General features: G+C 40.0%; 1 protein-coding gene across 2 annotated transcripts in view; it reads right to left on the bottom strand.

Annotated features, from left to right (window-relative positions):
* Window positions 1–25,272, bottom strand: part of slco3a1a (solute carrier organic anion transporter family member 3A1a) — a 78,434-nt gene that overhangs the window by 40,363 nt on the left and 12,799 nt on the right. The window contains exons 2-3 of one of the 2 annotated variants that reach the window (XM_060877732.1): window positions 17,544–17,630; window positions 2,808–3,264 (exon numbers count right to left, since the gene is read on the bottom strand). In XM_060877732.1, the coding sequence (XP_060733715.1) occupies window positions 2,808–3,264; window positions 17,544–17,630 (544 nt within the window). The remainder of the gene's footprint in view (window positions 1–2,807; window positions 3,265–17,543; window positions 17,631–25,272) is intronic. The other variant, XM_060877733.1, reaches the window with a different exon arrangement.

The following is a 25,272-nucleotide window of genomic DNA, read 5'->3' as shown; positions in this document are numbered from 1 at the left end:
GCTCTCCTGCTTCTCTCTCGCTCGCCTTCTTATGTTTGTGTTACAGATACAAGGACTGAAAAGCACTGCGACAACCAAGGCAGCAGAAGCACCAAAACACTGACATCTGAAGACATCTGCAGAACAACTGCTCAGGACTGGCAGACAACATCTATTCTTACTGTCTTCATTTACCTGATGACAAAAGGGACATCATATATCAAGCTACAATGTGCACTGCAGAAGCTTTGGACTCCAGAAAACAACAAAGAACTATTACCCTTTAAAAGTTTTCCTTTGCCTGCATCTCAAAGTTGCAAGAATACTGGCTCTATGTTAAAGCACTCAGGCCAGATATATATATATATATATTTTTTTTTTTGTAAATAGAAAACTGAGCATGACTTTAATTTATTTATTATTATTGACTTCAATCTATTGTGAGAGTTATTAGAACTCTCAAAGGGGGAATTGTGGGAAAATAATTTTAAGTCATTGTGTTATTCATTCATTTGTCCCATTGTTTAAGGTGGCAATGGGTTTCAAGGTCTGAGTCAAGAAGGAATGCCAAGCATTAGAGGTGAACTCATTTCTATGATAATGAAGGGGTCTGAGAAAGACTGTTATGTTAATGGGATTAAGGGTGGGTGAAATTCCAGGATCTGGTGTGGGGCTGTTACATCCTTTCATGCTTTGATTGTCACCCGAGTGTTTTGTCTCTATCTGATGGGACTGCCCCCTAAAATGTGTATATTTACAATGTATTACAACTTTAAGTCAGACTTGATGACTGCAGCGCCCGTGCCAGTATGCTCTGACTTGCAGACTCGTTTCATCGCGTATCTACAATAAAGACTACTGCACAAGGATATCCAAGTCTCCTGGTCTTCTCTGGAAAAAGTTTACAACATGTGTAATCATGGATCCATGCTGACAGTGGCCTTCTCATAAAGCAGTAACACATATACAGAAAACCATGGACTGGATGTGTGCTTCTACTTAGTCCTATAATAGATTTATAGTGTTAAAAACATTTCTATCTGTGGCTTTCCAAGGAATACGATAGAAAATTAGATTAGGTCAATTAGAAAGGGACAAACTGGAGAAAATCATACAATTTTAAAGGACATTATTTTATAAGATTCTAGATTGCACAACTTGTTTAAGACTCAGTTTTGTATTCTCTTTTAAGAACACATTTTGAAGAATAAGCACATAAAATGCCACATTATTAGAGCAAGGCCAGTAGTGATGTGTGAACAATTTGGCCCATTCAAGCAGCCACAAACACATGACTGGCCAGCAGCTTGGGTATTAGGTTGAACAGTCAGATTTGTGCCATTGCTCAGTACAACAATGTTCTCCTATATGACTTTAATTCTGTTCAGATGACAATATGGCTTTATCCTAGAAGGCTTGGTTTGTTACTGGGTTGACTTCAAAGACAGAAAACAATTTGGTCCTTAACCACTGACTACTAGTCTCATGCTACAGTATCTTAAGTCTGTAACCTACAGTAGTGAACCAGATTGAATGTATTCAATGATAGACATTTGAAAGCACTTTTGTACGTCGATCTGGATAAGGGTCATGGTGTTAGGGCCAGTTGCTGTGAATGTAAATGCAAATGATGAGAGAAACCAGAGAAGACCAGGTGTTTTTTTCTTATCTTCAACTGTCCAGTTTGGGTAAATCTGTGCCTATGATAGCCTCAGATTCCTCTACGTGGCTGATAAGACTGAACCCAATGTGGTCTTCTGCTCTTTTATCCCATCCACCTTAAGGTTTTGTGCATGCTAAGATGCTTTTCTTTTGTTCATCATGGACATAAAAAATTCCTTCCTGGCAGCTTAAACCAATCTGGCTTGAACCAATTTTCCTCTGAACTTTTTATTATCTATTAACTCCAAGGTACTTCCAAAAGAACTACCCATTCAGTACTTCTTGTATTTCAAATAGCTGGCACAGACAAGCACCACATGATTAAAATAATACTTTATGATATTTGATATAAACATAACCAAAACTCTTGCAACCAAACTAAAGCTCAATGTATCTGTATGATTTTGTGCATTGTGCTGCTGCAACATGATTGTTAAATCCATTAGTGCTGGTGTATAAATGATCCAGTTAAGGTGGATGGTGAGTGAACATACATAGAACAGGAGACAATTAAAAATTATGATTTTACAGTCAATGTCTTAGTACTTACACAACTTTTTCTCCAAAATGGAAGTTAGCTATACAGTAGAACAAGGATCAGAGACACATGGACTTTGCTTAAAGGAAAATCATTACTGACAGTACTAAACTGACAGACAAAATAGAGGAATTCATTACAAACATTAGGAGGTTATTAATCAGGTTTGATTTAAAACCCTTTAATGTTTGTGATTGAGTCTAGACCAAAATAAGCATAATAATGTATAATGGTTATTGTATTCATTGATAAAGTCTTCAATGCACTTTTGTACGTTGCTCTGAATAAGGGTGTCTGCCAAATGCTGTAAATGTAAATGTATTTGAATGCAGCATCTGTTTCCTTTTCTCATGGTATCAATAACAAGTGACAACCTCAAAGAAAAACACAAATTATAGTTTTATGTTTAAGTTAAATTTAAAGTTTAATTTTATATGTAGTTAAAATGCAGGGTATTAACAATTTTACCTCTGAGTCAAAACATTCAGTTATCTGAGATTTGCTTTTGTAACTATTAATGCTTTTTCTTCATTTTTTTTTACAGTTAACATTTTGTTTTATGTGCCAAAAAATAATTTAATTGAAGCAAAATTTTCCCATTTCAAGGTGCAAATGAAAAAGGACTCACCAATATACAAGGAAGAGTCTTTTTTTCTCACATGGTCATCTATATAAGATACTCCCAGAGGCTGTACAGGTGTTGCCCCAATTCCCAGTAGCATTTGGGCACCAATAAGCAGCAGGTACATCATGTTTGTATTAGATTTGTTGCTGCATATGCCATCATCCTCCATATTTCTTCTTGTCACATTAGAGCACATGTCCCTTCCTGGCTCCTTCCTCCACAATTCAGTGTTTTTGTACTCATATTGGTTAGTGAGGAATTCAGGCAGTGCAGACAGCAGTGCACCCAATGCCATGATAATTCCACCACAGCCGATCAGACGTGGCCGATGAGCCCTAGCACCAAAGTAGCTGACGAACAGGATGAGTGCCAGATTCCCAATCTCAAAGCTGCTGGCAATCACACCCACATCAGCACTCTGCAGGTTAAAGCGGCGCTCCAATGTAGTTAGAACACTCACCTGTAATTTGCAACAAAAAAAAATATTATTTTTAAATTTGCACTAAAAAAAAAATCTAAACATATTCAAATATATAGGAAAATATAAAGGCTTTTTTCTTACACCTACCAGACTCCACAAGTAACTGATTTGAAGAAACTTTACTTCAAATCAGTTGTGAGATAATTGATAGTGGAAATTGCAAACGGTTATAAGTAACCGCTACTAAAATGTGTTTAAATGTCTTATTTACTTATATAGATTACATTATTACAAAGCAGTAACTGAACATTGAAGAAATCAATCTAAGATTTAAATAAACATAGGTCATGAGATTTAAGTTATTGCTACTCAAATATAATTAGGATCACCAAGCTGACACTGATGGATTTTTGAGCAAGGCCCTTACCCTTACTGTACAGTTGTATAAAAAGCTAATTGTACATTGTTTTGAATTAGGGCATCTGCTAAATCACATAAATGTACATTTTAAATAAAAAACAAATCAAGTTAGGGTGTTGAATAATTTAATTTCAGTTCAATTGTTGCACCTTTGTAAAGGTCCACCTTCATAAAATTACCTGATAAGTGATGAAGTGCACTGTTGCACTGAAGTTGTTTTAACTTAAATTAAATAGGTTCAATAAACATAAATTAGAACACATTTGCTTTAGTACTTACTTTTTTGTGTTAAATCCAGGATTTGCGTACGTTGTTTAATTATACTGACTGTTTTATTTTGAATTAACCTAACTAAGCTCATTTTAGTCCATTGTCAATGGCAACAAACTGACACTCTGTTGCAGACTTTTAGAATTCGATTACACTGACTTTCATCACCTGTATAGTAACAATTTGGTGGAATCGTTTTAATAAAAAAAATAAAAATAAAAATTTTTGACCATTACAGATACAAGTTAATTAATCAGATTTGTTCATTAAATGGCTTTATGTATATGCAGCATAACTTTATCGACATTTCAGAAGTTTTCAAATTTCTTTTGTGAGTAATGAATTACACAAACCTGTTTATATTTTAAAAAACTGTAACACATAAACATGATAGATAATATCCCAAGTAAGATCTTGAAAAAGGCAGCCTCATACTCATCCACATGGTGTTAGCTAAGCTAGTTAGTCACTGAATATATTTTAACACGACCATGTCATGCCTTATAACTTTACTGTAACTTAGTGATTTAATGTTCGTATATGTGTTTGCCCTGTGGTTAACTTTAAATTAATATAACGCAAACTTTTATACTTTGCAGGTTACAAGAAAATACATGAAAATGGAAATGTGAAAATGTAAGTACTGCCTATTTGCTTGGGAGAAGAGGGTGCAGCTGTTGAAGCATTACAGGCTTAAATACGGGAGTTATACAAGAAGCCAGCCTTTTCCATGTATGAATCAAGAGTGCTTATGTACTTTTAAGACTTTCAATAGCCTTAAAGTAAATTTATCATGTTTGCATACAATAACTCAGCAACAACAATCTGGGAGACAGTTTCAAATTAAGTTTCGCTTAATTTTTGCCCACCTTCAGTGTAGACATCTCAAAGACCACCAAAGCATTCAATGTCAAGGCTGTAGATTTAAAAGCAGTGTTTATTCTACTTTCAGTGCCAACAAATTTAAGCCTCACAGAAATCACAATGAGACCATTTTTAAGCCAGAGTTGATCGAAAGAATGGGGAATAATGAATATGAAAATGATTACACCATTATTGACACTCAGCAGGAGATGATTTTAGAAGAATTAGACCAGGATGATGTTAGTGCAGAACCCAGTGAGTTGGAATGTCAAGATTTATCACAGCATTTGGAGCATAATTTAGCAGCTCAATTTTTAAAAATGCAAACAATCCTTCATATACCAGAAACCTCTGTTGAAGAGTTAATTCAACAGCTTTGCAAAATTGTTCAGTTCTCCAAGCCACTTTCACAAAAAAAATGTAAAGTCTGTTCTTCAAAAACACTTAGGAAATACAGATGAGTCCATTGTGCAAGAGGTTGTTGAGGCGGTGGCAGAAAACAACATATTTTCAAAATTTTGTGGGAAAATCTTTTAGTCTGTCAACCAGCAAAAGAAAAACATCATATGTTTCCTCTTGTAATGCTCATAGAGTATGTAGTTAAGAAATGAATGAAAACTGTAGCATATGTCCATCTACTACAGATTACAAAAACTGTTTAAGAACAAGGATATTATGGATAAGGCAATGTCATGGCAAGAACAAAATCCATATGAATATTAGACTAGGTAGAGATGGCTCAAATTTTAGAGAAAATGTTCTTAATTGTAATGAATTCAAAATTGCTTTGGGCCTATACATTAATGGTTTTAAAGTGGCTAACCTTCTAGACAGGTCAACACTAAACACTATTTTGTGTATTGTCTTGTAATTTTTTGTTTGCACTGTCTTTTTTCCTGCACTGTCTTGTCTGTCTTGTCCTGCACTGTCTTCACCAGGTTGCACAGTTGCACTTTATGTGACTACTTACTAAGTCCTTAGCTCTGTCTTTGTTTTATGTAGCACCATGGTCCTGGAGAAATGTTGTCTCATTCCACTGTGTACTGCAAGAGCTATATATTGTTGAAATGACAATAAATGCTTCTTGACTTGACTTGACTTGACACCTAGAGGTACGTAATGGTACATTTCAACATTTCATGCACACAACATTCAGGTGCAAGAATCTTTGCAAGATCCAAATCTGGGTAGGAACACAGTGAAAGGACAGTGCACAATCTAAAAGAATATTAGAGAGCTAAAATTTAATGTTTTAACAAACTCTATTTTCATGTCTAGGCTTCTGCTGATAAGGATTCATACCAACATGTTCCAGTTGGAATCCTAAGCAAACAAAGTGAAGATGTGGCACAGCATCCCTGCCTCAGGCCATGTGTCTGGTGTTTGGGTTGACTCTGCATCTTGACTATCTTGACCAAGTGCATGACAAAGACATTCCATTTTATTCAGCATTTAAAATTCAGCAGGAAAGAAGGAGCTGAATGGCAAAGTTTTAGCACTGTCCCACTGTCTCAATTTTATGTACACTGTACATGTTAAGAGTCTGGCAAATGTTTACATCTGGCATAGTAACACAATACCAGTATACATATTATGCCTGTTCAGAGTTTTGGAAATGTTTATGCATTATATTAAAAAAATATAAGACAACATTCTGTGCCTGTTCAGAGTTCAGAGTTCAGTTATAAGAATAAATACTGGGCCTATTCTTCAAGTCTGTCAAGTATGTAATGCATACTTGTGAATTGTGTGAAAAGTGTGAAAAGTGAATTGAATTTAAATAATTTGTACATTTAAATAAATACCATAGTTGCATTTTTGTTGTTTAGTGTATAGTGTAGAGTAAATTATACAACAAAACTAGTTTGGTCTACTAAAGCAAGTAAGTTGTTAGTAAACTTAGTAAGTTGTAACATTATGTTAGTGCAAATAACTAACACTTTTCAATACAATTAAAGTTCAATACAATTAAAATTAAATGTAAAATGTCTTGTTTGTTCAACAAGACAAAATGAACCTTTTAAGGCAACGAGTTTCCATACATTTTTTTAAGTTGAATCAACCTGTATGGGCTTAGAGCAGAGGTATTCAAAGAGGTCCAGTAAGAGAAAATTTCATGAAGCAAAGGTCTGGAAGATCATAATGTCTAACTAGTTAGTGTGATATATATTTAAGTAGCCTAGTAGTTGTATCAACATCTGCAAGCAATTAATACCTGACTGTCAAATCAAATACATTCAGTACAGTTCAAAAACTTTTTGACAATATTTATTGTCACGTAACATAGAACTGAACACATGTATGATTGTAGATATGTATAATGTTCTCTCATTAAATCAATAAAAGTACCGCTACATTTCAAAATAAGAGAAAATAAATAAAATGTGAAAATTGTTTATCGGATAAGCATTAGAAAATGAGTTAGTGAGTGAGTGAGTGAGAGTGAAAATGGTTCAAATAAAGTGCTTAACTTTCCGTTTTATATCTCTTTTTTATAGAGAAAGAACTGAGTTCTAGCTTGGCTTGGCAGGATTTTAAAACCAGGATTTGAATGGAGTCAGGGCCATTCTCATACACATGTGGAGGTGCTCAATAGTGAGCCTGGAACCATATTTAGTTATGCTCATTGTAGAGAAAGCTGCCTCGCAGTTGTATGTAGAGCCAAACATGGTCAAGATGTATAGGGCTACTTTCCTCAGACCTGGGAAAGCTGTCTCAGCTGTCTTCAGATTTGAGTGGATATGTTTGTTCAAAACCTTTATGTTTTTTCTCATAATGGCATTTCACATTGACACTTTTAATAAGTGCCACGGTTTCTGAACATATTGTATGAGACACACTGGTTTAGTGTGAAGTGGGAAGTATGAGCAGCGTCATTTGTTCTTTATTCTCCCTTTCTCCGTCTCACTCGTCTTTTTCTCTCCCTTTCTCCGTCTCACTCGTCTGTTTCTCTCCCTTTCTCCATCTCACTCATCTGTTTTCTCCCTTTCTCCGTCTCACTCGTCTGTTTCTCTCCCTTTCTCCGTCTCACTCGTCTGTTTCTCTCCCTTTCTCCATCTCACTCGTCTGTTTTCTCCCTTTCTCTGTCTCACTCGTCTGTTTCTCTCCCTTTGTTTTCTACATGTATCGCCATCTTTCTTTCATGTGTAACTTGACTCTAATTCTCTCTCATCTGTCTTGCACTGTTGAGTCGCAGTGTTTACTTCAGGAATGCACAGACTTGATTGGTCTGTGCGTTTCCACTACCACTACCATAAAGATTGCAAAAGCTGCTCCAGTTAAAATAGAAGCGCCCCGTCAAGTTTTACATCATAACCTTTTGTTTTGGCTGTAGGTCCGGGTACGGATTGGACAGCTTCTGGGTCCGGACCTGGACCGCGGTCCGCCTGTTAGTGACCAATGGCTTAGAGTGTGGATAAGTGACTATAATGACCATTAATTCTAGTTTAGGGCTACCAATACTGGCATCAGTTGACTGATTGTGCAGTTTCACATGTTCTCTAAGGTTTGTGTGGGTTACCTCTGGACTTTCTGGTTTCACCACTCAAATGGCAAACTGGACAAGATAAACTGTCCCTAGATGCAAATAAGTGTATGAATGTCTGTGTGCATGATGCTCTGTGATGGAATGGTGTCCCATTCAAGGTGTATTCCCAATATAGGTTCCAAATCCACCATCAGCCTAATATTGAAAAGGGATTAATGTGAATGAGTGAGTGAGCTGTTTTATAATAAACAGTCCTCAGGATTTGGGATCAAAAGGTGACTATGAGAAAATTTCAGCTTTTTCCTGTTGCTGGATATTAAAATCTAGATGTGTTAGTGATTGGAAAATTATATTGAATCCTACCGATTTTCAAAGTGATTTCTACTTTCTAAATAAAAATATTGAAATATATGACTCATAGAAGAGTCTTGGTGCACAAGAGTGCTGTACTGGACTGATTGGCTAAACAATTATTTAAACTCTATGTTACTCTTGGTTTCAGACCATGAAGACTGCATTTGTTGTTAAAAAGACCTGACAAACTGACATGAAGACCACTTAGTTATGGGAGCAAACATTTTTGAAGCTGAGAAAAAGAGTGAAAATAAACTTCTCACAAAGTGAAGGAAAGGTCAAAATGTGGAGAAAGAAATGATCTGCTCATGATTTAAAACACAAGCTCATTGACCATTAAAGTATTAATTCAACAAAAATGTTGTTGCTGTTGCTACTTGTACTTTAAGCAATCCATTTTTTGCAGTGTAGAATGTGAAATATCATTTAAACAATACATTAATAGCAAACAGTAAAAGACTACAAAATCCAAAATAATATATCACTGAAATACATAAATCAATAAACAGCATGCTACTTTCATTTTTATTGTCCTAAGATTTGTTAAAATTAATGGTAGAATAGAATAATTTCATAAGCAAGTAACATTATTTTAATGTTACAAGAGCATCATAATCTTAGAATTTCATTTTTTAAAAAACTAACTAACTAAAATAAAATAAATTTAAATTCAATATTTATTTTCCAAATCTACAGGGAGCCGCAGCAGAGGAATGAAAGAGCCACTTGCGGCTCCAGATCCATGGGTTGCCGACCCCTGATCTAGGCACTGGGATTTTTGCCCATTCTTCAAGGAAAAACGTTCACCTTTAGGTGGCTCTACATCTATAAAAGTATTATCTTTTGGGGTGAATATTTATCAACCCTCCAGGTTTTTGATGTTTGTCTTAATTATTGTTTGTTTCACAATAAAAATATTTTGCGCCTTCAAAAAAGTGTCATGTAAACCTTATGATACGTACACCCCAAAAAAAATCAACTTAATTCCAGGTTGTAATGCCAAAAACAGAGGGAATACTTTTGCAACACACTGTATTTGCAACCAAAAATATGAATGTTTCAGCCTACCATACAGAGTGGCTTATTTTGTCTACTCATGTGTCTTTGGTAAGTGCTCAACCAATAGCTTTTATGCTCATTTTAAAATGACTGCAGAGTACTTGCTGATTTAGTATGAGGGAGGAGAAATATATTGTCGCACAACTCTTTACTTTTGCTTGGGATTTTTTAGTGTTATAATGTTTACATTTGCTTGGTTAAGGTACGAGTTATCTTAACATTTTAATCTAGCATGTTAAATGATGGGACTGTAAAACTGAAATGTCACTGTAGCCTTACTGTTAACCACCAATAATCAAGTCTGATGCTCCAATGCTCAGTGTGGTGGTGCTGGAGATTCTGTTCCCAATCCGGACTGACTGAGGTCTCCCAGTCAGTAAGTCCAGGATCCAGTTGCAGAGAAAGGTGTTCAGTCCCAGCAGGCTCAGATATTCAATCAGGTGCTAAGGGATGATTATGTTGAATGCTGAACTAAAGTCTATGAAAAGCATTCGTACATAAGTGCCTTGTTTGTCCAGGTGGGTGAGGGCTAAATGAAGGGCAGTGGCAATGGCAACCTCCGTGGATCGGTTTGGACAATACGCAAACTGCAGGGGGTCCAGTGAGGGTGGTAACTCGGTCTTGATGTGCCTCATGATGAGCTTCTTGAAGCACTTTATTACAATGGTGTGAGTGCGACGGGACGGTAATCATTAAGGCAGGACACTGCAGACTTCTTTGGCACGGGGACAATGGTGGCTGTCTTTAGGCATGTAGGAACAACAGTGCTGCACAGGGAAATGTTGAAGATGTCAGTGAAGACATCCGCTAGCTGTTCTACACATTCCCTGAGCAACCTGCCAGAAATGTGCATGTGTTGAGAAATGTGTTGTCTTGTCCAGCAGCCTTCCATGGGTTGATTCTGCATTAAGTTCTCCTCACGTCAGCCGTGAATAGTCAGAGTACCTTATCATTGGGGGGATGTTCTGCACAAGGACTTTTGGACCTTGTTATACATGCTACATTTTGGACACTTGTTCAACTAATCTAATACTATTAAGAGATATCACAATCACAGCTAGGATTTTTTTAACCCACATGTCTATGTTGTACAAAACAGCAGATGTCCCAAAATGATATCTTAAAATGGAGGTCCTTATACTTTATCTCAACAGCTTTGCTGTTGTAATTTTTTACCCCTTACTTTTTCGACCCCACTGCAGAGAGGATTATGTCGGTAAACAAAACAGCAGATTGACAATTTGTGATTCTTCAAGAAGTTGCAATGACCCCACCTGCTCTTAGTTCCAGTTTCTGGAACATTGTACCAGGTCTGAATGAGACCCTGTCCCACCTGTCTTCAGACAAGTCTGGACCCAATGACCCTAGAACCAGTCTCAAGGCTAATTAGAGGTAAGCAGTAGTACAAATCCCAATTCCAAGGAAGTTGGGACATTGGGTAAAATGTAAATAAAAACAGAATACATTCACTTGAAAATACTTTTTTTACCCATATTTAATTGAATACAACACAAAGACAAGATATTTAATGTTCAAACTGATAAACTTTATTGTTTTTGTTGAATTCATCTATAAATATTAATTTATTTACCATGGGACAGGTGTAATTTTACCACTGTGTTAAATCAACCTTTCCTAACAGCACTTTTGTGTGTGAAATTCTTTCCCATTCAGGCAGGCCAGTTTAGTACCCACACTTTTTTACTATGCAGGCACACTTGTGCCATGTGCAGAATGTGGCTTGGCATTGTCTTGATGAAATAAGCTGGGACAGCCCTGAAAAAGACTTGAATGGCAGCATATTTTGCTCCAAAACTTGTAGGTACTTTTCAGCATTAATGGTGCCTTCACAAATGTGCAAGTTTGCAACAAACACCCCATACCATAACAGATGCTGGCTTTTGAACTTTGTGCTGACAACAACCGGGACACAACATCGATGATTTCCAAAAACACTTTGAAATGTGGACTCAACAGACCACAGGATCAGCCACTTTGCATCAGTCCATCTCAGATGGGATCAGGGCCAGAGGAGCCAGCAGCATTTCTGGGTGTTGTTAATGTATGGCTTTCACTTTACATGGTAGATGTTGCAACAAACTGTGTTAACCGACAATGGTTTTCCAAAGTGTTCCTGAGGCCACATGTTTTTAATGAGGCTAATGGGCATTCAGTGTTGGTTTACGTTGGTTTATGTGGAAACATTTCTGATTCTCTGAATCTTTTTATGATATTATAGACTGTAGATGATGAAATATCTAAATTCCTTGCAATTTTACACTGAGAAATGTTGTTCTAAAACTCTTGGACTATTTGCTATTGCTCAACTTTCCCAGTCTTTTGTTGCCCAGTCCCAACTCTTTTGGAACATGTAGCAGGAATCAAATTCAGAATGAGTGAATATTTGGAAAAAACAATAAAGTGTAACAGTTTGGACATTAAATATCTTGTCTTATGTGGTGTATTCAATTAAATATATGCCAAAAAGGATTTGCAAGTCAGGGTATTCTGCTTTTATTTACGTTTTGCACCGTGTCCCAACTTGGAATTATGATGTCCCAACCCTCAGGCTTCCTAGGGACAGTGGACAACATGTGACTCCTCAAGCTGAATGTCTCCACACAAGTCTGGAGTCATTACTCTTGTTCAACCAGGGCAAGTAAGCCCTGATACATAATGTTTATTCATTCCACATTGTATTTATTATCCATCATATGGATACGATCCATACAGTTTTTTCAAGATTTCATTACTTATTTGTGAGTTTATTGGACAGGGTATTAGATCTTGAAGACAATGATATTTTAGGGACTTGGTTTACAATAGGCCTTATTCACTTAGTTATTCTTTATTTATTTAAAGTAAAATCTATGCCAACCGACTTATGTAATGTACCATATTGTTTACCATACCTTTGTACATTTGTACTTTCAATAAGATACCATAATATAATATACAATTGTATTGTGTTTATGTCTGAGAGAGATTGTAATTGTAATTGTTATTTGAAAACTTTGGCAGGAAATAATTAGTGTTGGGTCCATAGTGAACTCAGAGTTTGCACTGACCCATAAGTTCCTCATAAGCTCTCAGTTTAACTATTATAAACTGTTGTAGAAATGACATTATTTACATTTACATTATTTACTGTCCAATGTCACCCTAATGAGAATGTGTTCCCTTCTGAGCCTGGTCCCTCTCAAGGTTTCTTCCTTATATCATCTCAAGGAGTTTTTCCTTGCCACCGTCACCGCCGGCTTGCTCATTAGGGATAGATTTTAGAGGTATACAGTATTTTAAATTTGTAAATCAATATTTTTAAATTCATTTTAAATTTTAAATGTATGTAGTAATTTATTTATTTTTCTTCTTCTTCTTTATCGTATTACAGTTGTAATAAAAGATTCGGTAAAGTGTGTAATATTGTCTCCATATAATTTACAGTAAAGTTCTGGCAACCACAGCTGCCAGTAGTTTATAACAAAATATAATTTTTTTTTACAGTGTATACAATTTCTTATTTTAAATCAAACAGTTCCTTACATATGAAAAGAGCATGCTATTGATGCCAAAAACCTTTACTTCAATCCCCTTGAGGCTCCCAGAAATTAGTGCAAATAGCACTCCTCTGTGTTTTGTATTCAGGATGCATTTGACTAGTGGTTATACAGTAACCAGTGTTACTAGTACTAGAAATAACAATAGGTTATTTTCGTAACCCCGGTTCTCTGAAACATTGAGTGGAGAGATCCACCTATGGGAAGGGCATCCGTACCTGACCACTGCAGAAGCATCCAATTGCATGAAGTCTGGCTTGACAGACAGGAGCGTGTGCCCAATGGAAGGTAAGTTAATGCCCCTTACCCAAGTGCATAATGCACCTGCATAATGCACCTACCTTTCCTCAGTGAGCATATTCGCTTCTCGTGCAGCAAGTGGCACAAACTTGGTGGATCTCTCCACTCGATGTTTCAGAGAACCGGGGTTACGAAAGTAACCTATTGTTCTCTGTCATCATCTCGTGTTTGAGATCCACCTATGGGAGATATAGACATAGATATAGATACAGACATAGATTTAGACTCCCCGGTTGCCCAATACACTCACAGCGAGGCCCTATAAGCCAGAGGACGGCCAAAAAGGTGGTGCTCGGCACGTCACAAAGCAGCAGACATAACATACTGCGCGGGGCAAAAAACCCAGCCATGAAGAAAAAGAAAAACACGACATGTGGTAACACGCATGTTAGAACCCCGCTGATGTCCACCAAGCGGGCTGCCTGAAGGAAAAAGAACATGTTTATAAACATGAGAATGGACCAACCTGGGTGTCAGGAGAGGGGGAGACTATATGCTTGAAACATGCATAACCAGGCCAGGCAGACAGGGTTGAAAGGAGTGCGGGCCTATTAGCATGTGGCTACGAAGAGCGCACACTTAAGATCGCATGAGCCACCATGGTACGAGTAACATCAAGCCGGTTGTGCCTAACAAAGGTGTGTGAAGAGGACCAGCTCGCAGCGGCACAAATGTCCTGCAAGGGAACTCCCCCAAACAGAGCCCAAGAAGCAGCCAAGCCTCTAGTGGAGTGAGCTCTAAGGCCACCTGGCAGCTGCACGCCCCTAGATTCATACGCTAAGGAGATGGCTTCTACAAGCCAGCAAGAGAGGCGTTGCTTAGAGATAGGATTCCCCGTGTTCGGCGGGGCCCAAGAGATGAAGAGCTGGTCGCTCCTTCGAAAAGAGTTTGTCCTGTCCATGTACGCCCATAGGGCACACACAGGGCACAAAGCATTCAACCTCTGGTCCTCCGCAGAGGAAAAAGGAGGAGGGTGAAAAGCAGAGAGCTCAATCACACCAACAGTGAAAGCTGGAAAGCATTTAGGCATGAAGGCAGGGTTAGGCCTGTGCACAACGGGAGGGGCCAAGGCTCCGCATATAGAAGAGGAATTATCTCCGCTAGCCAAGGTGCCATGATCCACCTGGGGGCTATGAGGATCAGAGACAAACCCTGCACAGCGACACTGGCCAGGGTTGGGGATATCAGGCAGAGCGTAGGGAAAGCGTAGAGCAGCACGCTGGGCCATGGATGAGCCAGAGCGTCCACGCCGAAGGGGGTGTCCTCGTCCCGAAGCGAGAAGAACATAGGACAGTGGGCGTTTTCGCGCGAGGCGAAGAGATCGACGGCTGCCTGGCCGAACCTCTCCCAAAGCAGCCTCACTATCTGAGGGTGGAGCCACCACTCTCTGTAGAGCGGGTTCCCCCTCGACAAAAGGTCTGCTCCCCTGTTCAACAAGCTCGGGACGTGAGTCGCCCGTAACGACAGGAAATGCCATGTGCTCTATACAAACAGCCTGTGAGCCAGAGCGTGAAGTTTGGAGGAGCGCATGCCGCCTTGACGGATGTGCTACAGCTGTCGTATTGTCGCAGCGCACCAGCACATGATGTCCCTGCAGGCGGGACAAGAAATGCTGTAGAGCTTTCAACACAGTGAGGAGCTCCAAGTAATTTATATTGGCTGAATGAAGTGACTTCGGCCACACACCGCTCACTGATCTGCCGTCTTGTGTGGCTCCCCACCCTGTCAAGGAGGCATCTGTCGTTACCACTTTCCGCAGCATGATCGCCCAGAGAGGGGTCCCATGTGCGTAAAACTCCGCAGCTCTCCAGTGGCGCAGCACGGGCATGCACGCGCGCGTTACCATGACATAGCGGCAAAGATCGCGCAACGTGCTGAGATGAAGGGACAAAGTCCACTTCATGAAAGCCCTCATTCTCAGAAGACCTAGAGGCAAGACATGGACAGCCGAAGCCATGAGACCCTGTAATCTGAGACATGTGCGATACTGTATCCGCACTCCTTCCCTGAACCACGAGAGACAGTTTATGAATGAAGAAATGCGCTTCCGTGACAGGCGCATGCTCATTGTACCAGAATTCAGCTCCAAACCCAAGAATATGACCACCTGAGCGGGAGTGAAATTGCTCTTTTTCACATTGACTCTGAAACTGAGTGCAGCAATGTGTGAGAGCACACGGGTAGTGAGACTTTCTATCTCGAATCGGCTATAATAAGCCAATCGTCTATGTAAGTCAGGATCCTGACTTAGGAGCCTCGCCTCCGCACACAGACAGAACGTCCTCGGACTCAGTGCGAGACCGAACGGAAGGACCGTGAATTGGTAACTTGGTGGGCAAAACGAAGGAATTTTATGTGTGGAGGATAGATGCTTACTGTATGTGGAAAAATGCATCGCTCAGATAGATCGAGCAAAACCAATCGCTCTGCTTTATCGAACGTATGAGAGAGCCGTGTGTTAACATTCTGAAGTTGTATTTCCTTAAATGTTTGTTCAACACTCAGATCCAGAATAGGACGGCAAACTGAAGTCTGTAACCCCTCGTGACTGTGTGAATCACCCAATCGTGACCCCCGAGCACTCCCACACAACTCGGTGGAATGCCGGGAGACGATCCGGCCGGATCATTCATTGATGGCGCAACAGCGCCATCTAGTGGCCAAAACAGAGTTTGTTTTCATTTTTTTGTGGAAAACTGGGGCCGTGGCCTTTATTAAATTTGTGAGCGGAGTGTGAAGGGGGTGTTTGGTGACACTGCTTCTGCACTCAATCTCACGTACTTCCCCACTGAAATGGGGAAACACACTCTGGACGACATGAGGAACAATGAAGCCTGTGCAGAACAGAGAATGACCCACTGCGAGGGGGGCTGACCTCGCCGAAAGAGAACCTCCGCCTTTTGGACGGGCGAACCTGGAAAGTAGAACAGGTGTCCGGAGGGCTGGCCGCCCATGAACGCGGATCGAAAACCCCTGCTTTCGTTTTGGAACAGAAGGAGCCTGGTTGGGGGCATCATAGCTGTTGCTGCGGCAAAGGATATCTTACCCCAGGCCTTTGGGGGGGTGGGGGGGCGCTCTGCTGAGCCAGTGGTTTCCCGTGGGGTTTGTTGGTCCAGCCAGTGTAGTGGGAATGGCGTCCCTCAGCAGGAGCGTTATGCGGCCGCCCAGATGGTGTCTGGTGCTGCGCCGGCTTCCTAGGAAGACAGTTTTGAAAGCCTCATCCTCCTTCTTTTTATCATTGCAGTGCTGCTGCATCAGTGCAACGGCCGGGCCAAAAAGAGCTTGACCCGGTTCAACCGGCGCTCCTGCGATGCGACGCTTCTCACCATCAGGGAGACCGGATAGATTGAGCCACAGCGCACGTTCTCCGACCACCGACAAAGCCATAGAGCACCCGCTCGCCTGGACAGCTTGACGGGCATTGCGGAGAATGAGGTCATTAACCATGACAATCTCCTCCCAGAGATCGGGCGATGGCGACCCATTCTCCAGTTGTTGACCCAAATCAAGCAGAACCTGTCGGCCCTTCGGGGAAACGGTCGTCGGCTGGTAGCAAATCCTCAAACGGGGAAGGACACATGTCGGCCCAGTCAGAGGAAGTCGCACCGCGGGAGGCCCCCGGGTGCGCAGCGGCGTCACCTTTTTCCCCATCCGAGTCGGACAGCTCGAAGTCGACACACTGGGAAGTGGCCGTTTTGATCCTGAAACGCAGGAGCGTTTTTGGGAGCACCAGGCAATGGCTACAGTTCTCTGGGAGGTCAATAGCTTCTTGCGCATGCTTGAGACCCATGCAGACAACGCAGAAGGGATGGGAATCCCTCGGGCGATGAGTGCGCCGCACGTGGCTGGGCAGGCTCGCAATAGGTTGTCCAATAAGAGTAGCCGGTGCCACTTTAGAAAGCGCCATAGAAAAAAAGGCAAAAAAAAAAAAAAAAAAAAAAAAAAAAGCAGTCTGGCAGCCTACAGAAAAAAGTGGGGTGCGAGCGTGGGTGGCTCGCGAAGCTAACCTGGCTGAGGACGAACACGTCCGGCGGAGGCTGATCAAACGGTATGTCCTCCTGAAGAGAAAAAGTGCAGCCCAAAAAACCAGGGAGCTGTGAGGTAGGATAGCAGAAGTGAAAGTTACCTTTTAGAATATTACTCTAGTAAAAGTCTTAAAGTATCTGATATATGCTGTACTTAAGTATCAAAAGTAATTTTCTGATATTTAATGTACTTAAGTATTTGAAGTAAAAGTAAAAAGTAAAATTTCAGTGATTTTCGGTAGGCATAAGAGCAGGGGCGGTTCTAGGATTTCATCTTTAGGAGGTTTAGCCATCAGTGAGAATTTAAAACAAGAAGAGTTTTATATTATATATTATATGATTACATAGTAAGCCAAAAGTTATGGTATTATTAAATGGCAAAAGTGGACACCAAAATGTTATGCACGATGTAATGATGCCAGTCTTGAATCAAATCAGTTTATGTATGTGTGCATTCTCTATGAACAGTGTGTCCAATGAATGCAGTCATTATAAAAAAATATTCACAAGACAAGTCCAAATCAATAAATGTTATTTTTATTTAGTTTTGAGTGGATTGTTTGCATTAATATTTTGTTTGTGCTATCAACTCTGGTAATAAGAATAGTGAAATTTCACTGCTTTTGGTTGGCTGTCTTTGCGGTTTTCCGCCGATTAACATTATAGATAAATGCTTCCAGCTCGGACTGCGTGTGCACGCTAGAGCGTGTGGACGTGCGTAATGAAGAAAAGAAAAGAAACCCTGCAAACATGTACTGTAGGCGATTCGGCGAATCGTTCGTCTAAAATAATCGGTTCAAAGAGTTGACTCACTAGCGACCGACACATCACTACTTGGGTCGGGTGTTTAACCCTCTGGAGTCTGAGGGTATTTTTAGGGCCTGGAGAAGTTTTGTCATACCCTGACATTTGTGCTTTTTTCAGTTACTTATAAAAAGACATAAATGGCTAAAGTCTAATATCACTGTAATCAGCATAAACTGGACAATAATATGTGAGCATGCATGTACATGATTGTGTTTTTGAGAAAACAATGTTTATGCGTGGTTAGTGAAAAATGAAATATTTTAAATCACTTGAATAAGGCTAGGGGGGCATGGTGGCTTAGTGGTTAGCACGTTCGCCTCACACCTCCAGGGTTGGGGGTTCGATTCCCGCCTCCACCTTGTGTGTGTGGGGTTTGCATGTTCTCCCCGTGTCTCGGGGGTTTCCTCCGGGTACTCCGGTTTCCTCCCCCAGTCCAAAGACATGCATGGTAGGTTGATTGGCATCTCTGGAAAATTGTCCGTAGTGTGTGAGTGCGTCAGTGAATGAGAGTGTGTGTGTGTGTGGCCTGCGATGGGTTGGCACTCCGTACAGGGTGTATCCTGCCTTGATGCCCGATGACGCCTGAGATAGGCACAGGCTCCCCGTGACCCGAGGTAGTTCGGATAAGCGGTAGAAAATGAGTGAGTGAGTGAGTGAATAAGGCCATAAAACACATACAGAACATCGGTTCACAAGACTTTTGAGAACTGGATCTTGTAGCCTAGAGTTTTTTGCTTCAAAATTATGTGAAAATCATCTTGTTTACTCGCTCACAGAAAACAATATATTGATTTAAATTTTCTAAGACACTTTTTGTTTGTAAAGGGCATATGCGAGTGGGTGTCAACTATCATGAATATTAATGTGATTCACACCTGAGAAGACAAAGGCCCACATAATGAGCTGCATAATGAGCCTTTCAGGCAGGTATGTGACAGAGAGGAGTTACAAGAAAGAATGTGAGGACAAAATAAATGTGTATTTTTTTGTTTGTAGTTTATTTAGAATATTTAACTATCACACAAAATCACATTAAAAGTTAGTAATAACACAGAAGACACAATCAGGAAGCCCACTAACCTACTCTGTTACATAGTACCCAGAATTGAACAGTTATACATCTTTGTGCCACTCTAGGAAACAGTTCCTTTTCAGCTGAACACACAAGTGAACATCACATGCCTGGCATTTTCAAGTAGTGTCCTGCCTCTTACCATGCTTTGCTTTGCAAAGCACACAGGTCCGGATTTCATGTTCTGAGTCATTCCTGTGTCTTGGGGCGTGTACGTGGTTACCTGAATCTCCTCAGTTCATTTGCATATGAACAGCGTGCTCAGACGGAGGCGGGAACTCATTATCTATAATGAGGCGAAACAGGAGAAACCGGACCACTCCTTACTTTCATACGGATTACATAAAAATAGATTATTTGTTTTTGACTTGAATTTGTTTATTTAAAAGTAGACATTTCAAGCTTTCTATGTATATATTTATCTTGTATTTGAGGCAAGTATTCGCTGAGATTCGGGTTGTTTTATTTGTGTGTGTGTGAAGAGTGGTGACCGAGACCGAGATGGCAGAGAACGCACTCTGTTTATTTTCTTTATTCTACAAAAGCACAGTGTTTTGTTATGTGTATACAAATAAAAGTAGACCCTTTACAGATTCGATTGATGTATTGCTCTTGTCTGTACGATCGAAACTGAAAGTGTAATTTAAGTTCTTTTCGGCCTTAACAGGAGATTATGCCACAAAACACGTATACGCGTTCATCGACTCCAGAGGGTTAAACCGTAGGCCATAATTATATAGCGATAGGAGCAGTGATTCGCCAAACCTCCCTTATTGCAGTCGCACACATTTCTTCTGATTTTATTTTTTAGTAACGAGTAACGAAGATGCTTAGTGGAAATATAGCGGAGTAAAAGTATTAATTTTATCTAGGAAATGTAGTGGAGTAAAAGTGAAAGTTGACAAATTTAAATAGCGAAGTAAAGTACAGATACGTGAAATTTCTACTTAAGTACAGTAACGAAGTATTTGTTATATTTATTTATTTATACATTACAACACTGGTTATAACTCTTATTTCCTCACCTCCCACCAAGAAAAACAAAGAAAATGCCCCCTCAACTCAGAAATCGTACTTAGGACTCATGATGGTTTACTAAATTCTAAATTTCTCTGAGTTCAGCAGATGTAAAAATTCTATGAATGTTAACCAATGAAAGTCAGACATTGCTTTTCAACCATGCTTCAAGACTTTCTTTAAAAAAATAAACTCATGGAACAGGCCTAGACAAAAATGATGGTACCCCTAACTTAATATTTTGTTGCCCAACCTTTTGAGGCAATCGCTGCAATCAGACGATTCCTGTAATTGTCAATGAGACTTCTGCACCTCTCAGCAGGTATTTTGGCCTACTCCTCATGAGCAAACTGCTCCAGTTGTTTCCTGTTTGAAGGGTGTCTTTTCCAGACAGCATGTTTCAGCTCCCTCCAAAGATGATCAATAGGATTGAGGTCAGGGCTCATAGAAGGCCACTTTAGAATAGTCCAATGTTTTCCTCTTAGCCATTCTTGGGTGTTTTTAGCTGTGTGTTTTGGGTCATTGTCCTGTTGCAATACCCATGACCTGCGACTGAGACCAAGCTTTCTGACACTGGCCAGCACATTTCTCTTTAGAATCCCTTGATAGTCTTCAGATTTCATTGTACCCTGCACAGATTCAAGTCACCCTGTGCCAGATGCAGCAAAGCAGCCTCAGAACATAACAGAGCCTCCTCCATGTTTCACAGTAGGGACAGTGTTCTTTTCTTTGTATGCTTAATTTTTCCATCTGTGAACATAGAGCTGATGTGCCTTGGCAAAAAGTTCCATTTTTGTCTTATCTATCCATAGGACATTCTCCCAGAAGCTTTGTGGCTTGTCAACATGTAGTTTGGCATATTCCAGTATAGCTTTTTTATGATTTGTTTTCAACAATGGTTGTCTCCCATGTAGTCCACTTTGGCTCAAACAACGATGGATGGTGCGATCTGACACTGATGTTCTTTGAGCATGAAGTTCACCTTGGATCTCTTTAGACGTCTTTCTGGGCTCTTTTGTTACCATTCGGATTATCCGTCTCTTTGATTTGTCATCAATTTTCCTCCTGTGGCCACGTCCAGGGAGGTTGGCTACAGTACCATGGATCTTAAATTTCTGAATAATATGTGCAACTGTAGCCACAGGAACATCTAGCTGCTTGGAGATTGTCTTATAGCCTTTAGCTTCATCATGCTTCATCATTTTCTTTCTAATCTCCTGAGACAACTCTTTCCTTTGCTTCCTCTGGTCCATGTTGAGTGTGGTACACACCATGTCACCAGACAACACAGTGACTACCTGGAGCCCTATATATAGGCCCACTGACTGATTACAAGATTGTAGACACCTGTGATGCTAATTAGTGGACACACCTTGAATTAACATGTCCCTTTGGTCACATTATTTTCAGTCTTTTCTAGGGGTACCATCATTTTTGTCTAGTCCTAATCCATGAGTTTATTTTTTTAAATAATTCAGTTGAAGCATGGTTGAAAAGCAATGTCTGACTTTCATTGGTTAACATTCATAGAATTTTTATTTATTATTACTTTTGTCAGATTAAAGTTTTTTTCTGTGACCATTGTGAGTTTTTCTTTCATTGACCGAAGGGTACCAACAATTTTGTCCACGTGTGTAAGTAGCACCAAAACGTTGCTGGTCTAGACTTAAGAACCGCTTGTGTCAGGGGCTGTGGGCGGGGCTGTGGGCAGGTCTACATTTACATTTACGGCATTTAGCAGACACCCTTATCCAGAGTGACTTACAACTGAGCAACTGAGGGTTAAGGGCCTTGCTCAGGGGCCCAGCAGTGGCAGCTTGGTGGACCTGGGGTTCGAACCCATGACCTTCTGATCAGTAGCCGAACACCTTAACCACTGAGCTACCACATCCCGGGTCTACTGTTAGCCCCTTTGATAATGTACCTTAAGTATACTAATGTTTAATACACTTTTACTTTACCGCAATATGATACATTCAGCACACATGATAGTAGGTAGCTACATGCTAAGGCTAACTTTTTTCTGTGTTAATGATAAAATAATGTTATGTACTTTCTAGATTACAACCTCCGTTTTATACAAATTACATGGAGCTGCACGTACACGTTGGATTCGCCGCGTTTGGATGTTAATGTAGGTTCACAAAGCCATGAGCATTAACAGTAAAGCAACATCTGCCATTGTTGATGTGTTTGCCACTGCTGTGCTTAAGTTGCTGGGAAACGTGACACGTTTACAGTGACGTCAGACTTGTCTCTGTGATGACTCTCTAGCCAATGGAAGGGCAAACTGGTTCTTAGAAGGTTCGCCAGTAGAACCAACTTTGAACCAGCACCAGTGCTAGCTCTGAACCAGCACCCGGTTCTTTTTGGTAGAAAAGGGGTAAAAGTGCTTGCCCCCTAAACCTAATAACTGGGTGGGCCACCCTTTAAACGTTTGCTATAACTTGGAATAAGTCTGTTACAGCACTATGAAGGAATTTTGGTCCACTCATCTTTGCAGAATTGTTGTAATTCAGCCACATTGGAGGGTTCAGCACATTGTCCTTCAGGATTTTTTGTTAGACAGCAGAATTCATTGTTCTATTTATCACAGAAAGCCTTCCAGGCCACTCCTGGGAAGGTTCACCACTGTTCCATGTTTTCGCCATTTGTGGATACAGGCTCTTACTGTGGTTCGCTGGAATCCCAATGTTTAGAAATGGTTTTATAACCTTTTCCACACTGATAGATCTCAATTACTTTCTCTCATTTGTTCCTGAATTTCTTTGGATCTCAGCATGATGTGTAGCTTTTGAGGATCTTTTGGTCTACCTCACTTTGTCAGTCAGGTCTTATTTAAGTGATAGCTTGATTGCTAACGGGTGTGGCAGTATAAGGCCTGGGTGCAATTTGTTTTCCTTTAATAATAAAAACCTTCATTTAAAAACTGCATGTTGTGTTTAGTTGTGTTATCTTTGACTAATATTCAAAGTGAGACAAACATGCAATATAAAATGGTGGGAAAAAAGGGATTTTTAATTCTTTTGCATGTTTGTCACACTTTAATGTTTCAGATCATCAAACAAATTTGAATATTAGTCAAAGCTAGCCTTGACAAAGAAAACTAAGGGCAAGTGGCTTCATCATTGTACTGACAAATGTCGAGAGAAAAGCATTCAGCAATGATTGCAGAAATGTGAGAGCTGCACTATTTCAAAATGGAAAACAGCATTGAATGCAAGAATGCACTGTAATTTTTTTTATTTTTAAATTTATTTTTATTTTGCAAAGATTTTAGTCAAAATGTCTTTTACATTGACATTATGGGGTATTGTTTGTAGAATTTTAAGAAAATAATGAATATAATCCATTTAAGTCTAACATAACAAAAATGTGGAAATTGTGGAATGCTGTGAATACTTTCCGGATGCACTGTAAATAACCACAAATCTTCTGTTAATAATTTGGCTTTGTTCTGTTCATGTATGACATAAAACAAAGCCATGTCATGCCTGACTCAATGACATGTCTGATTCTATAATAGGCCTTGGCCCCATACCAATGGGTCATGAAGAATCTAATTGATCTTAATGAATCTTAAAACAGGTTATGGTCGCTGAACTGCTGCATGTCCTAATAGTGCTCTGAAATGTGGGCTTTATAGATATAGATTTGAGGACAAGGGTAGCATTTTAGTTTGGGATGGTATTTATCCAAATCTGCAAGGTGCTACTCTCACAGCTCAGTCAAAGAATAGGCATACTGGATTGGACTACTGTCTCATCTCACATAATTCTATCAAGTTCAATAATGCAGGCCCATGCTGACGGCATCATCCACTGACCTGTTTGAAACTGAAGAGGGTCTAGTAAGGATCAAGTGACAATCTTTAAATGGGCCAGGAGGTGTCGATGGTTGTGAGTGGAGGAGGTCAAAGTGGGTGTAAGACTGGGCTTTTCATACCTGCAGTAAAAATCATTCAGGTCTTTAGCCAGTTGTTGACAGGCCACACAGCTGGGGGATGGCATCTTGTAGCTGGTGATGGGCCTTTCCACACAGAAACAGGATCATTGGCTCAGAGTAGGATCATGTTTTCAGAGTAGCTCCATTTGGCCTGATTGTACAAGGCAATAGCTACACTTCTGTAAGCATCCTGTTTGGCCTGGCAAAGCTGTTTGAGTTTTGCTGTGAACCATGGTTTGTCACTATTTTGTGTGTAATAGGGCCTGGTAGGAATGCACAGATCCTCACAAAAAAAGGCATATGACGTGTCAGTTCTGTGAGCTCTTCCAGGTCATCTGCAGCAGCTTCAAAATCACTTCGATCCATGAAATAAAAACAGGTGTGTAAGGCCTGCTCTGTTCCAGTGTTCCATCTGTTTGCAGATCTTAATTTAGGTTCTAGCTGATTTAAGTTTCTTCCTGTATGTTAGGAGAAGATAGACCAGGTAGTGATAAGAGAGTCCAAATGCTAGTCTAGGGACAGCATGATATGCATCCATTATCCAGATTATGAACACCATGTGTTGCAGCTTATTAAACACCTTCCTGCAGATGTTTGACCCGCATATACAACTACACATAGGTAAGAACACCAAATACCAATAACAAATAAAAGGACCTCAATAGACAAATTAACCACACAGAAAATACATTTCATATATAGGAAGCACAAAATAAATTGAGCCCAATGACATATTTGTAATCAATACACATCCTTTTAACACATCCTGAATGTGTGACTCAGACATGTGCTGCCCAACTATTGACAAGGCCTGTTTAACTAACTGTAGTTTCTTCTGCAAGAATGTGAAAGCCATGACATGTGACTTAA

The sequence above is a fragment of the Tachysurus vachellii genome, chromosome 9, assembly GCF_030014155.1.
Source record: "Tachysurus vachellii isolate PV-2020 chromosome 9, HZAU_Pvac_v1, whole genome shotgun sequence".
In the NCBI taxonomy this organism is placed as follows: domain Eukaryota; kingdom Metazoa; phylum Chordata; class Actinopteri; order Siluriformes; family Bagridae; genus Tachysurus; species Tachysurus vachellii.
This window is presented reverse-complemented; position numbering and strand designations above follow the sequence as displayed.